The 15,115-nt window shown below is 43.1% G+C and overlaps 1 protein-coding gene across 5 annotated transcripts in view; it reads right to left on the reverse strand.

Moving 5' to 3' along the window:
* E2f3 (E2F transcription factor 3) overlaps nucleotides 1-15,115 on the reverse strand; it is an 80,044-nt gene continuing 64,929 nt past the window's right edge. For 2 of the 5 annotated variants that reach the window (XM_031358357.1, XM_031358360.1), the window contains exons 2-7: nucleotides 13,969-14,080; nucleotides 12,475-12,694; nucleotides 10,600-10,758; nucleotides 6,842-6,956; nucleotides 4,590-4,725; nucleotides 1-3,549 (exon numbers count right to left, since the gene is read on the reverse strand). In XM_031358357.1, coding sequence (XP_031214217.1) covers nucleotides 3,287-3,549; nucleotides 4,590-4,725; nucleotides 6,842-6,956; nucleotides 10,600-10,758; nucleotides 12,475-12,694; nucleotides 13,969-14,080 — 1,005 coding nt within the window. In that variant the 3' untranslated portion in view covers nucleotides 1-3,286. Of the gene's footprint in view, nucleotides 3,550-3,576; nucleotides 4,143-4,589; nucleotides 4,726-6,841; nucleotides 6,957-10,599; nucleotides 10,759-12,474; nucleotides 12,695-13,968; nucleotides 14,081-15,115 lie in introns of those variants that run through there. The other 3 variants (XM_031358358.1, XM_031358361.1, XM_031358359.1) reach the window with 2 other exon arrangements.

Raw genomic sequence — 15,115 nt, forward strand, 5'->3', positions numbered from 1 at the left:
CTCTTTAAAAAAAAATCATTTTATTGACCCTTTACCATACAAAATTTATTCAAATTACATCCATTTGAAGTGGTAAGATCACAGCTGGAACAGGTCACCCTGTAACAAATCTATTTACAAAATCCATCATAAAAGCTTTTGTTTGTTTGTTTGTCTATTTTTACATTATATTACATTATTTATTTATTTTTTCAAACTAGCATACAACACAAAGCTAAACTGATTAGTAGTTTGCCTACTCCCAGTGTTGGGAGAAACACTTCCTTTTTACAAAAGCATGTACCCCATAGGAAAGACATTCCTACACCCTGCCAACTGCCACCCATCCTCCTCCGCAAGGCATCTTCCTCAGATCCCTTCTCACACACACAACCTGTCATGCACACACTTGGATTCTTACTTCTTTTTTCCTGAAAGCTAAAGCTTTAAATACTGCGATTCTATTTACAGACAGAGCTACACGTACGACAAAAAAGGCAGACGAGTCACAGGCGAAACAACAAAAACAAAACAAAACAAAACAAAAAAAACCCAAGGAGACAGTCTTAAAAAATTACAAACCAGCTAGAAAATATTCTGGCAGTGTTTACAAATGAATTGCTATCTCTGTACAAAACTGGTAAATAATGGCAATGTGAGCGAACTGTATCGACTTAAATAAACGGCTATGTACACAAACACACGCCTAACACTGTTTGACAGCTCATGTGTTGCCCTTTATACAGTTTTAATTCTGAGGCTCACGCCGTCTTCATTCGCACATGTGTAACTTTCAGCCATTCCGCATGTGAGTTTTAGTAGCAGCAACTCAATGGTACCAGGGAACCTGCATCTCAGGACTTAAAGTAACAAAAATACTGTAGTACTCATCTACTTTGTGTGCCAGATACTACGAGCAAAGAAAACGCCTAAATGCAAACAGAATCTAGTATGGGTGTCTCACACTACGTACTCTTAACTGGAGAAAGTCTTATTATGCATGAAAGAACTCTTGAAGACTTATTAGTATTCCTTTCATTTTTTAAAACAATAAATACGGCATTACAATACGAATAGTTTCAACAAGAAAAGTCAACCAAACACACAACAACCCAGAGCCAGGTGAGTTCAGTCATTTAGACTTTGGGGAAAGAAACCCAGCCCTATGCAGCTGGCAAAGAGAATTACACAAAGCCAGAAGCAGAGGCAGCTAACCAGATGAGATAAATATAGGGCATTGGGGGAAAGCTTGGCATAAACGGTTTCCCATACAGGAAAAAACCCCACAGTGCATTTCCAGTAGGCACTTAACACGAAGCTCCCCCTCCCTCCTCCACCCCAGTGCTTCAGCTAGGACCACACGGATTATTCTGTACCAAGTCCAGAGTGTGTGAGGGGAGGAGGCCGGGGCTGGAGGCTGAAGAGAGAGGAAGATAGTCTGCACCTTTGATTTTTCTTCCCAAACATACACCACGCATACCCACACACAGAGTTTAAAGTGCCGGTGTCTTCTGTCTCCACCCCCTCCCACCACCACCACTTTGCATATTGTGGAAATCTATCTAGAGTAAACTGGCCAGGGTTCTTGTGGTTTAGTAAAAGGTTTTCCCAAGGGATATTTTCAACTCGATCAAATGTGTATGAGTTGAGTGCCTACTATATGCCTCCTGGGCAGGCCAGGCACATAGTGTTTCAAACTGCTCAGCTGGAAGTTAGTTTTCATGACTAACTCATTTCCGCAGCCCTTAGCATCCAAGGAATGGATTTGAGGTACTATGCCATATTCAACACCAGGACAAGATGGCGGTTGCCACCTGCCAGTGGGAACGCTATTCTTGGAAGTAACTGGAAGGGTCCTTGCTGACACAAAGCCTCCAGTTTGGGACACCATTCCTGAGGAGTAACAAGGGAGTCGCCCTGGCATTCTATCAGTGCATTTCCTGTCTCCTGATCTCCCTTAGTCAAAACTCACCCACTCACAGTGAATGCGGTGAATGGGTTCTGGCTAGAACTGGTCCACCCCCAGACACTGTGGGAGCACCTCGTTCCTACTTAAGGAAGTGTCCCTGATAGAATGCCACTCACACCATGGGATGTCTTTCTCCCTAGGGCCTCTCCACCTGACCGCATCCTGAGAAGTGGTCTCCCTGAGTGTGGCATCAGAGCCCTTTCCCCGGTCGCAGGGGCCCGGGAAGCCGAAGGATGGAGGGATCCATGCCTGCTGCTCCATGGGACAGCTGTATCATCTGGCCCGAGGTCCTCACCGTGGGCCACTCGAGTCAGCGAGCTCCGAGCTGTTTTCGCTCCAAGCTCCCCTCCTGGGAAAGGAAGCAAGACAGAGGATGCTTCTCGAAGAGGCTGGTGGACCTTAGGTCACACAGGGTTAGATGCTTTTATCAGTTGAGGTGCTCTCCCTCTGCTAAAGGAATAGGAATTTGCAAAAATCGCTTTAAGGTAAACAATTCAATTGAAATAGTGATGGGTGCCACAGGAATGCATCAATGGCAGCTAGAAAAATAAAAATTCTAAAACAAACCCACAAGGAACTCCTAAGTCGCAAGTAATCAACCGGAAACTCACAAATACGCAGGATGGGGGCAGTGGAAGTAGGGTATGGAGACAGGGAAATCCACAACAGCTTCGAGCAGCAGAACTCTACCAGTCTCTGTATCTGCAACGAGCACTTGCAAACAAGTTCTTCATCCAAAAGGCTGTGGAGGCTCTGCGGCCTCCTAGTGGGACACGCGGCCCATAGCTTACATTGAATTATGAGAGTAATTTAAATATTCCTAAGAGCTGAAGAAATCCGTGTCATTCCTTTGCATGACTTCAAGCTTGCATTTGTGGCAGAATTCCATTCCATGTTAGCAGACTCACAAAGACATGCATTCTGCAGAGAAGGCACGGCTTGAACTGCTGTTACGGGAGGATGCTGTTCCCAGCGGGCCAGGTGGCCGGGCCCAGTCAACAGCCCATCCGTTAGGCACAGCAAGCCAGTCCGCAAGGAAAGGAGAGGAAGGAGGGGAGAAAAGGACAGGCGAGAGACACCTGATTGCACATCTTCTCACTTGCTGACTCGTCAGGAAGATTTGGGAGCCTAGGACCAGGCAGGGCTTTCCCAAGGGAGCCTGCAACTGTGCGCTTAGAAAAAAAAAAAAATTAATTCATCAAAATGTCAGCTTTGTTCTGAAGTTTACTTCATGATACTCTTGGAGGAAGAAGGTAGGAAGGGACAACACTGCAATACACGTTCTGATTCCGTGATAAAAAAATATTGGTTTATAAGGACAGTTTGTACAAAGCCCAATCAACTACACATGAAGTCCTCCACCAGGGGCAGCTTTTCCAAATCATAGGCATCGAAGAGATCGCTGATGCCCTCTTCCTCCCCCAGGCTCAGCAGATAGTCCTCTTGGAGCAGGGGAGGCAGTAAGTTCACAAAAGGTCCTTCAAGGTTGGAAGGAATTTGGTCCTCAGTCTGCTGTAAAAGGTTGGCTGGGGAGGCCAGGGGTGAGAGGTTTGCTGTAGAAACCGAGCAGTCACTATGTCCTGAGTTGTTAGAAGCCAAGTCTGTAAAGGGGGGCAAAGAGGAGGGGGGAGGAGAGCCAAAGTTAGGAGAAACCAAACAAAGAAACTAACAACCTACTTTTTCTTCAAGAATGCATATGTTGTTGCCCCTCAGTTCAAGGGGGCCACTTGAGGACACAGATCACCATTTAGGCTAACAGGCATGAAGAATGACATCGCTTTGTTTTGTTCTAGTCTATTCATGTTTAAACTTTTTTTTTTTTGAGAAAGGTTTTATGTATCTTTAATTCCAAGCTGAAGTTCCCAAGAGCTTTTCTTTTTAGCAGGAGGAAAGGAGAGGCAGGCTACTTCCCTGCCACTTGCTAATCCCACACATCCTCTCTTCACTGCCCTGCAGAGGAAGATGAGGTCAAGACTCTGACCAAGGCTTGCCTTTTCAATTCCATCCCTAATGACTTCAGCAGCAGCATCCAAGATGTCCAGTCAAGCATGGCTGATACCCAAGACTGTCTACAGCCTCACTCCTCACTGTTGCCATCGTCCAGTACGCCAAGGAAACAGCCCTCTGCTTTCAAGAGCCTGCAGGGTCTTCATCAGGGATGAGGGACCATTTGGACCAAGATCATGATTTTAGTCTACAAATTGATCATAATGCCTCAGAAAACTAGTCTGATAACATGAAGCTTCTCTCCTCATCCCCTCCATACAACACAAAGGCTTGAACAGGTGAGGGCCATCCCATGGCCAACTGATGGATACCCAGGACCCAGCAGCAAGTTCAGAATGGACTTGGAGCCACTTTTCTGACTGGTACAGGACAAGCATGTCACCCTCTTACCCCAGGCCTTTAACATGGTGAATGATGGAGCCCACTTGCACGCACTGACCCTGTGAACTGGTCCCGCCCAGCACTTTGGTTACTCTGGTAAGTTTGATGGGTTACACATGACTCCTAGCAATAATGGCATCAGTCTAGTGGACCCAAGCATTTTGTTAAGACTTAGGCATGTGGTCCTGAAAGAAGATCCTTTTCAACCCCTTCCTTTTTAAACACCGTGTCTCAAAGTGAAATCTTTGTTTACCTTTGGAAGTGGGCTTAGGGATATTCCCATTGTGGTCTTGGTTATTTGTTTTCATGGGTCTGTGTGTTTCCGTCTCTTCTGGACACAAGTAAACCTCAATGGGCCCTTGGGTACTTGCCAAATGGATTTGTAGGCTCTAGAACCAAGAAAGAGATCAAATTCACTTAGAAATGAAAACCAAAGCACATCTCACCAAAGCTGAAGTGGTGTGTCGTTCATTGTTCATTTTGCTCCCCATCCTTCGTCTCTCAGTATTGACATTCTCCCAGAGCAGGGGCCTGCCAGCAAACAACTATAGTCTAAGGTCAAACCCAAGCCACCATCCAGCTTTGTAAATAAGGTTTTATTGGGACAGAGAATTTGTGGCTATTTTCATATTGCCTCTGGCTACTTTCATGTTACATAGTTACATATAGTTGAGTTTATTACTTGAATCATCTAAACAGAAATTATGTTGCTTACAAAACCAAAGACAACTACAACCTGGAGCTTTAAAATGTTTGTTGATTCTTGCTAGAGAAATAATTTGAAGGGTGGTGTCCAAGCCTTCTTTAGCTCTATTATTTTTCTACAAATTATTTAAAGGTCTGTTAAATGTTCCAAACAATGTACTTCTATTAATTTCTCATAGTAGGATTTTCTAATATTCAATTTATCAACTCTAATAACCAAATAAACAGTATTTTAAAGTGCCAGGAACTTTAGTAAGTAAGAGAATAAATAAAGCATATTGATTTTTTTTTTAATTTGCTTGTTCATTCTTGATATAGGGTTTCTGGGTGTAGCCCTAGCTTTCCTGAAACTCACTCTGTAGACAAGGTTGGGCTTGAACTCAGAGATTCACCTGTCCCTTCCTCCCCAAGTGCTGGCAACAAAGATGTGTGTCACCAGTGCCCAGCACATTTTTAAAAAATATTTTAATTTATTTTAAAATAATTGGATTATAAGTGTATTTAAAAAAAGAATTATTCATTTCTTTACATGTGTACTCATGCTTTGCCTGAATATATCTTTGTGCATCAGCATGTATGCCTGTTAATACTGTGAGAGGCGTTGGATCCCCAAGAATGGTATTATATGTGGTTGTGAGCTGCCGTGTGGCTGCTGGGAATCACCCAGGTCCTCTGGAGTCTTAACCACTAAGCCACCTCTCCAGTCCAAGACATTTTAATTTTATTACTTTTATTTCTTTTAATTATTCCTATTTTATGTTTTCCCTGCATGTACGTCTGTACACCATGTGAATGCCTGGGTACCTGACAAACTATTACAGATGGTTGTAAGCTGCCACATGGCTGCTGGGAACTGAACCAAGGTCCTCTCGCAGAGTAACAAGTGTTCTTAACCACTAAGCCATCTCTCTAACACATTATTTAAAATATGTTTTTATGTCCATGTGCACATAGCTTCCTGTGTGTGGTTGGTTGCCAGAGGCCTAGAGGGCACTGCATCTTCTGGAGCTGGAGTTATAGGTCCTTATGAGCTGCTCTCATGAATGCTGGGAACGGAACTTGGGTCCTCTGGAACAGGGGTCAGTGCTATAACCACTGAGCCATCTCTTCTGCTTGCTCAGCACACTAATATTTAGAGACCCTCCTCATCAAGGTCATAGCATTGTAATTGTATAAGGTAAGAAGTTTACCTTGTAAATTTAATATTTTAAATATTTTAGGTATTATCTTTTAATATCCTAGGTATTCTCTTTTCACTATAGTTCCTTTATCTTGTAATTACAGCCTAGGCTGATTTCATCAGAGTACACCTGAAAGCAATTATAAGCATGCCTGTCCTACTTCCTTACAATATTCTCAGCTATTGATTACCCCAAGGTCCCATTTAATTTTCTCAAAGTAAACACACTACAAATGATTTTTAAGAATTCCTAAAATGTGCTAGGTCAGAGAGCTACTTCTAAAATCCATAGTGGGGATGTCCGTACACAAGGCAATCAACATAAAATTTCTCAAGTGGTTCAAACTGATCACAACCACCAGGTAACAAATTGTGAAAAAGGAAAGCTTAAGAGAAAAGAGGGCACCAGAGCCTGCTGTGACTGGAACACTCTTCTAAATCGAATCCCGGCATTTCGGGCATGTAACTAACAGGGAACTTTTGAACCCCTTTAAATGTTTAGGTTAAGGAAAATAAATGGGAAGGAATTATCAAGTTCTTGGCAGTGGTCAATGATGCTTCAGTCCGGGTATTCTGGAAAGGTCTCTACAGATGGACGGTGGGTGTCACTGTCTCCTTACCTCTATTGAGTCAGGCACTTCAAGTCTCGTTTCTGGAGGGGCTTTCACAACTATAACAGTTTGGTCTTTAAGGCCACTAATTTTTCGAATATCTTGATATGTAACATAAGCTAACGTAAGAAGCGTTAAGGAAATCTTCTATCTAGTTGCCACAGATGCAGCCATCATGAACATAATAGACATAACAGACATAGAAAATTACCCATGCTTTCATGACTTAAAAGAATAGATTATGCCTTCCCCTTTGGAGCGTCAGATAAATGGATTCCTCATGGCCCTTCCTTTCTGGTTGATGCTTAAGAATAAAAGAAATCTGTATTTTACCTTGTCAATCTTGTGTACTGCTATTCCATGAACTCCAGTGAAGCACCCTGTCAATCAAACTGATTGACAGATGGCCCTAATTTGCAGCGGGGTTGGGGAGGTAAGATTTGCTAATCAAAATTTGAGACAGCAGCTACTTCTGCTTGATATTAGCAAGTGTCAGCAGCCACCAAATGAATGAATAAAGAGCAAATACATGGGGGGTGGGGGGAGAAGGATGGAGTCTACTGCTTGGGCAGACAGCCTGTTTACTCGAGTGCACCTGGGCTGGTGTGATTACATAGTGCCTAGAGATCAGAGCATCATTATTTCTGTTAGAAAAATTAGCCTTGTTATTATTATCACTAGAACACTTCAGGGTTCCCAAAGAGGTGAGCAGCTCCCAGGTGCTCAGCAACTGAGTGAATTTAAGATACAATGACTTAGCTAAAAAGAATAAATTAACATTTCACGACTCTCCGTAGTTACTTCCAAGTACTGAACAATTCCTGTAAGTGTCTGGGAAGCTAAACCTAAAAGGATATCATGAAAGAGCATGCTACTTACTGGATGACAAATGCGCTCACACAAACTCAGCTAGAGACAGACATTCAGCAATAGAGGCAACAGGCTCAAGGCTTTCTCTTGATAATCGTCACGGAGGAACACATTTGATATAACATGTGTTTCTAGTCAACTTTTAAAAAATTACTTATTGTCTTTGTGTGTGAGTGTGTGTGTGCATGCACGCATGTGAGCGTGTGTGCATTCATCATGGCAACAAGTGTGGTAGTCAGCTGACAGCTTCTCTCCTTCCACCACAGGTTCCAGAGATCAAACTCAGGTCACCAGCCGAGCTTGTGCAGCAAGAAGCACTTTGACTCACTGAGAGCCATCTTACCAGCCCTTTTAGTAAGCTTATATAAAACAAACAAACAAACAAACTTATTTTTTTTAAGTGTATGAGTATCTTGGCTGCATAAAGGTATATGTACCAAGTGCATGTCTGATGCCTGTGGAGGTCAGAATTCTCAAATTAATTCATTTTTCATTTGTTTTTTGAAATATGGGCTCTGTAGCTATGTAGCTTTGGCTGGCCTGGGACTTGCTATGTTGACCAGGCTGGCCTCAAATGCAAGAGATCGGCCTGCCGCCTTCTGACTGGGCTTAAAGGTATATGACATAGTCAGCTTTTCAAATATGAACGAATGAGTGAACCCACACATCTTGGTGTCTGCCTGCACTGGACTCTCTTCTCAGCACTTAAAGCAGGAGTAAGTGTGATGCTCTTGAAGACTCTAGGCTTTCCGCCACCACTTAGCCCACCAAAGAAGCCAATGGGAGCCTTTTCTGTTTGTTTGTTTTTAGAGAACACTATAGAAACTGATAACCAGGTTTTTAACATTGAGCTATGTTTTTACACTGTCAAAAACCTATGTGACAAGAGCTTACTAGAATAAAACTCACCTACAATTACTCAACAAGCTGCAGGAAGCAGAATTTCAACACATCTGTGAACAAGTTGTACCCGACTGGGAACTGAGTAGAGGATTGAGATAAACGTCATAAATATATTTTCTAAGCTACAAACTTAAAAGTGCTTCCTCTGAAATCTGTTTCTTGGCTAGCGGTTCCCTTCAAGAAAACTGTGTTTTGTTTTTGTTTGTTTGTTTTGGTAACAAAGGACCCAAAAAAAAAAAAAAAAAAACCAACAACAGGATTGACAGCACAATAAACCCCATGTTCGGACAGCTGTCAATCATATGTAACCATACAGCTTTTCCAAAATGGAGCTCCAATTCAACAATGAACTAAAAAGCCCCACTGTCAGATTTCTTTCTTTCTTTTTTTTTCCTTTCCTTTTTCTTTTTTTTTTCAGACAGGGTTTCTCTGTGTAGTCCTGGCTGTCCTAGAACTCAGAAATCCGCCTATCTACCTATGTATTTAGTATGTGAATGAGCGCCACAGTGTGTGTGCACAGTGTATGTCGTAGTATGCATTCTGAGGTCAGGAAACTTGCAGGAGTCACTTCTCTCCTTCTACTTCCTGGCTCCCAGAGACCAGACTCAGGTATTTAGGCTTCGAGGCAAGCACCTTTACCTACTGAGCTGCCTACTATTCATCTATGTATTTACAGACAGTCTCATTGTGTAGTCCTGGCTGGCCTGGAACTTGCTATGGAGAGATCAGGTTGGCCTCAAATTTACAAATATCTGTCTGCCTCTGGCTCCCAAAAGCTGGGATTGCTGTGGGGCACCACCACCCCAGGCTCTTTTATTCTTAGATTTTATTTAATGTTTTTGAGACAATGTAGACAGGACATACTCACTATGAAGTCCTAGCTAGGCTGGAACTCATTATGCAGGCAGGGCTGGTCTGGAACTCTACCTGCCTCCTACTGGCATTAAAGGCATATATCACCACATCTTGCTTTTTCTTTCTTTAAAAACAAGATTTCTGCTGGCCTCAAACTCCCTAGGCAGACACAGCCAACCTGAAAAATTGAATTTTTATGCTTTGTTTGAGACAGGTGCTCATGTACCCTAGACTAACTTTAAACTTTATGGTGCCCAGGCTGGCTTTGAACCCCTGATAATTCTGTCTTTATCTTTCAAATGTTGCTGACACAAATGTGCAACCCACGCCTGACTTTTAAAAGTACACATTTTTCTTTGTTCTTTTCCTGAGATAGGCCTTGCGGTTGTAGCCAGGGTGGCTGTGCACTCAGGACTCGGTTTCCCTGTTGTCAGGATGATAGGCAGTCCCAGTACACCTAGATACATTTTACTTTTCTATCTTCAACTGTAGCCCAATCAGATAGACTCAGCAAATTCCAACTGCTACAGAAAAAAAAAAAAAAAGAAAAAAAGAAAAGGAAGACAAGACAAGAAAAGAAAGGTCGAGAACCCCAACAATGACAACTCTGGGAAGCCAAGGCCAAACCTGTTGGATGTTGTCATTAGTATTGATACAGACTCCTTATGACATCTTTTAATAGTGTTTATTTTTGTTTATTGTTTTGTTTTGTTTTGAGACAGGGTTTCTCTGTGTAGCCCCTGGCTGTCCTCAAACTCAGAAATCTGCCTTGCTCTGCCTCCCAAGTGTTGGGATTAAAGGCCTGTGCCACCACTGCCTGGCTCAATAGTGTGTTCTTATGATGTGAGTATATTCATATGTTCCACCCACACATATCATGCTTTAAAAAACAGTTCTCACCTGGCTATCAACACTGACAATGATACCACATAGTCTAAAAGTACTTTATTAAACACACACACACACACACACACACACACACACACACACACACGAACGCGAACAGGCACACGCACATGCGCACACTGGTAGTTTGCATGATGCCACAGTCACGTCTATCTACCTCATGAATAAGTTACTCTGTCAGCTCTGGAAACAGTACAGAAGGCTCTAACCACCACCAGCAACACAAAGGATATCTTTGATTCTCTGAATCCTCGGTTAACAGTTTGAGGTCCAGGGTACAGCTTTGGATCAGCTCATCTAATTTCTTCTCTTCCTGACTGAGCTCAGTCACTTCTTTGGACAGGCCTTGACACTGGGCCAGCATGCCCCCATCCTCAGACAGACTGCAGCCCCTAGAACCCAAACATAGATTATGGCGCTTTATAGGAGCTAAAGGGTGGGGGGTGGGGTGGGAGAAGAGGGGGAAGAAATCAGTCTTCGGAGTCAATAACCTCCCCCACCCACATCATGTTTGTTAGCCAAGTATCAAGAGTAGAGCTTTATAAATACAGTTCTCAAAGACACAGTCACATACTTTTCACATATCACAGAAGTCAGGGGAAAAGTTATTTTCAGGGTCTTTCTTTAAAAAAAAAAAAAAGTCGGGGGCTGGCGAGATGGCTCAGCGGGTAAGAGCACTGACTGCTTTACCGAAGGTCCTGAGTTCAAATCCCAGCAACCACATGGTGGCTCACAACCATCTGTAATGAGATCTGACGCCCTCTTCTGGTGTGTCTGAAGACAGCTACAGTGTACTTATGTATAACAATAAATAGATAAATCTTAAAAAAAAAAAAAAAAGAAGCAAATATTTTTAAAAAATAAAATAAAATAAAAAAAAAGTCTAATTGTTCAAAGTCTCAAATTCTGAGGGGAAAAAAAAAGCAGGCACCTGGTCCCCCACCTCTAGCATCTAATACATGCATCCTGGGGGCAAACGGACCAGGCGTGCTAGGCACCTGCAAGAAGAACGACCAATAGTTAATAGGTCTCTCTAAGGCACAGGTCAGAGTGAGTCCCTGGGTTGTCCACAATTCCAAACACACACACAGTTACCAGTTCAGCACGCTGGGCAAGTGTTTTCTACCACTAGGTTAGATCCTCAGCCCTTGCACTGTATTTAGGCATTTTTTTCACTTATTCTGAATGTGGATATACCATGCCATGTTGGGAGTACAGAGGCCAAAGGACAACTGGTTCTCTCCTTCCACTTTAATGTATGTTTCAGGGATTGAATCTAGGTTGTCAGGATTTTGAGCCACCTTGCCAGCCCTTAAATTATATTGTTTGAATCTCCTAACCAGTTTTGGCTCTTTCAATATGATTTAATAGTACAGTGCTGTACTTATAAAATGCCTGGCTCTGTCCATGATTCACAAATGACATTATCATGTAGAATCAGACACATTAGTGCACACATCTCTGCAGAAGAAACCTAGACATGGAAGTCTTGCCTTCACTGACAGACAAACTGTGTTAATCTATTAGAACTAGGGATAAATCTACTTCACGACTGTGTTCATATTCATCCACAGATGACCAAGATAGAGTACCAGAGATATACATGTGAATCTGCAGATCACACATATGCACAGATGTTAAGTGTGATGGTTAAAAGCTTCCTTCCCAATTTATAACTGCAGAGGGTCTGATTTATGCTAATCAAATACAGACCTATCAGTATCTGAACAGAAAGTCTCTGTGCTAAAAGACCTTTTTTTTTTTTCTTTTTTTGAGATACAGTTGCATGTATCCTGGGCTGGCCTCAAACTCCCTATGTACTGGAGGACGACTTTGAACTTCTGATCGGGGCTGTTCAATACCACACTTGGTATATGTAGGGCTGAGGACTGACCCTTGGGCTTCATGCCTTCTAGGCATGCACTCTACTTACTAAGCTCAATCCTCAACCATGACTTTCTACATATAACTTAGAGTGGGAGAAAGAGGAAGAGGAAGGGGGCAAGTATGGGTCTGAATGTAGAAGCTAAAATTTGGATAAACTGAGGCAGCCATAAAGGCCCCGAGGAGCTGACTGGTGCCTGGGGAGAGAGTGGGCTCCTACTCACATCCACTGGACGTTGTTCTTAGACTTCTTCTTAATGAGGTGGATGCCTTCCAGCACGTTGGTGATGTCGTAGATCCTCCTCTTCTGCACCTTGAGCACCTCTGCTGCCTTGTTCAGATCCAGGACCCCATCAGGCGACTGGCTCAGGAGCTGAATGAACTTCTTGGTGAGCAGACCGAGGGACGTATCATACCGCGTTTTTTCTGAGGGAGATTTTGGAGCTTAAAGAAAAACAAAAAACCGAACGGGTGGGGGATAGGGGGAAAGGTAAAGAAATGAAGGGTTTCTTCGCAGCTAAGCAAGCCCTCTTTCCCACGGCAGCCAGATTAGTACCTAAAGCAAAGCTGGTTGTTGTTTGGGGCTAAGTTACAGGAAGCTGTGAGGCTGTTTGATCAGAAAAGGAAGAGATAATAGCGACTTCCTATGTCTGGTAATGACATTTCCTTGGACTCTTTGTCAGTGGTTTCTATGTTCTCTCACCCTATTCTCTGGGTTTAGGTGTTCAAAAGTATCTGACGAATGCATGAAAAGGTGCTGAGGCCTCTGGGAATCTCATCCAGGTCATCTCTGTTCAAGATAGGGTCTCAAACAGACTCGCCCTCACCAGCCCTTCGGGTGCTGCTGAGTAATCCCTTGTCAATCCATCTTTCAGAAAAAGTCTTATTTTGATGAAGAATAGCCCCCAACGTTCAAGCTTCCTACCTCCTTTAAAGGAAATGTTATTATTTTAGTATTGTGCTATTCTTCTGTGGGAGCTCACATTGAGGTTCTGATTTAGCCCTTACATACACATAGGCAAAGTTAGCTTTTGCATTAAGTACAGAAACGGAGGAGATAGTTGGCTGTTTATTACGTATTCGTTTCTTTCTCAAATGACATGACGACAGTATTCACAGAGACAGAAATCAGCTGGGACTTAGTGCAACTACTACTTTCTCTTTTTGTTCCTTCCTGAGATAAGGTATCATGCGACTATCCCAGGCTGGCCTTGAGCTCACCAAGTAGCTGAGGATGACGCCAAACTCATGAGCTTTCCCCGTCTAATTCCCAAATGCTGGGACGATGGATATGTGCTACCACAGTTGGTTTATGTGGTGCTGGGGACTGAGCCCAGGCCTCCTCATGCTAGGCAAGCTCTGTCCAGTTTCTAGGATACGGTGTGATGAGCTGGAGAATGAGGTTGGCAGAGGCATCATTTACGCCACCACATGCTCCTCCACCCTTGTACTCAAGTGACATCCATTAAGGGAAGGGAAAGTTAACTTTGACTAGTTCAAAATGCAAATGCATTCAGGTACTGGAGTGACTATTGCCTTTTGTTAGGTGCCAGAGAAATTATATTTTATTTTTATTTTTTATTTTGGATAGTCACAGAAAGAAATAAGGAGAAAACACGCCAAAATTATTCACACCTTGGCACCCATCCAGCCATAAGCTTTGCGAGTTGGGAGTCCCACACCAAGGAGAACAGGGAAATAGATGAAAGCATCCTTACTTTTCGGACTATCAGGACTCCGTAGTGCAGCTCTTCCTTTGCCCTTGGGGGTTTTTAGACCATCTGAGAGGTACTGATGGCCACTCTCGCCCAGCTCCAGCCTTCGCTTTGCCTGTAGTCAGAAGGAGAGACTGCTGTCACTGGTCCTGTTTGTACTTCCCTTCTCCTTCTCTATCCCACTCTGCGGCTTGACATGCCCCACAGTCGGGGGCTTACACAGAAGGCCAACCCATCACACAAGTTCCTTTCCCCTGTAGTGATCCAGTACCGACCCTCGGATGGTTGGACAAAGTGACTCTTAAGTTCTGGCTTCATCATCCAATGTATGTGCTGGGTACAGGGCTGGTTGCTAAGAACATCTCACACATTATGGGACATAAAGTTCACATTCGTGGAGATTTCTCGATCTGACCTGGTTGGATACTCCTCCTTGTGTTCCCTAGATGCTGTATTTGCTTATACCCTAACACTTAATGGTTACTTCTCTGCCTCTCATTTCCTTTAAGACAGACAGTTCTCATTTATCTTTGCATCCTGGAGCTTGGCAAAGAGCCGGGTTCTGCAGGTATTCAATCACTCTTTCTATATACATCCATCAAAGGAATGATTCAGAGGCACACAACGAGCAACAGGCTACAAATGGCCCTTCATCAGAAAAAATAAACATTGCAAACGCACCATCACGAGCTACAACCAACAGCACTAATATCTGGCAAATGAGAAACCCTCATGTAAGTTTTAAACTTATTTTTCACTCCACTGAATATCCCTTTAACATATTCTACACACTGGGAACTGCAGTTAGGAACCAAAGTAAGCAAGAAGGCTAGGAATCTCTTCCTTCCTCCGTGTGCAGGTAGTATTTAATGTCTGAGTGTTATAGGTGTTTAGAGCAAGGTGTCTCCACAACTAGACACCTGGCAGGACAATGGGTACCAAGCTCCCTTTAGGAAGCTTCTTCTACTGAGATTTGCAACTTCAGATTAATTGCCTACGATATGGGATACAGGTAACTTACCAGAGGATGATGGCTAGCTGACTTACTAATGAAAAGTTTTTGGCTAACACACTCCATAGCAGTAACCATTGGTCATCAGTTTACCCCAACCTACACACTATACAAGTCTCAAATACATACTGAAAAAAA

This window comes from Mastomys coucha, unplaced genomic scaffold, assembly GCF_008632895.1.
Source record: "Mastomys coucha isolate ucsf_1 unplaced genomic scaffold, UCSF_Mcou_1 pScaffold7, whole genome shotgun sequence".
Classification (NCBI taxonomy): Eukaryota; Metazoa; Chordata; class Mammalia; order Rodentia; family Muridae; genus Mastomys; species Mastomys coucha.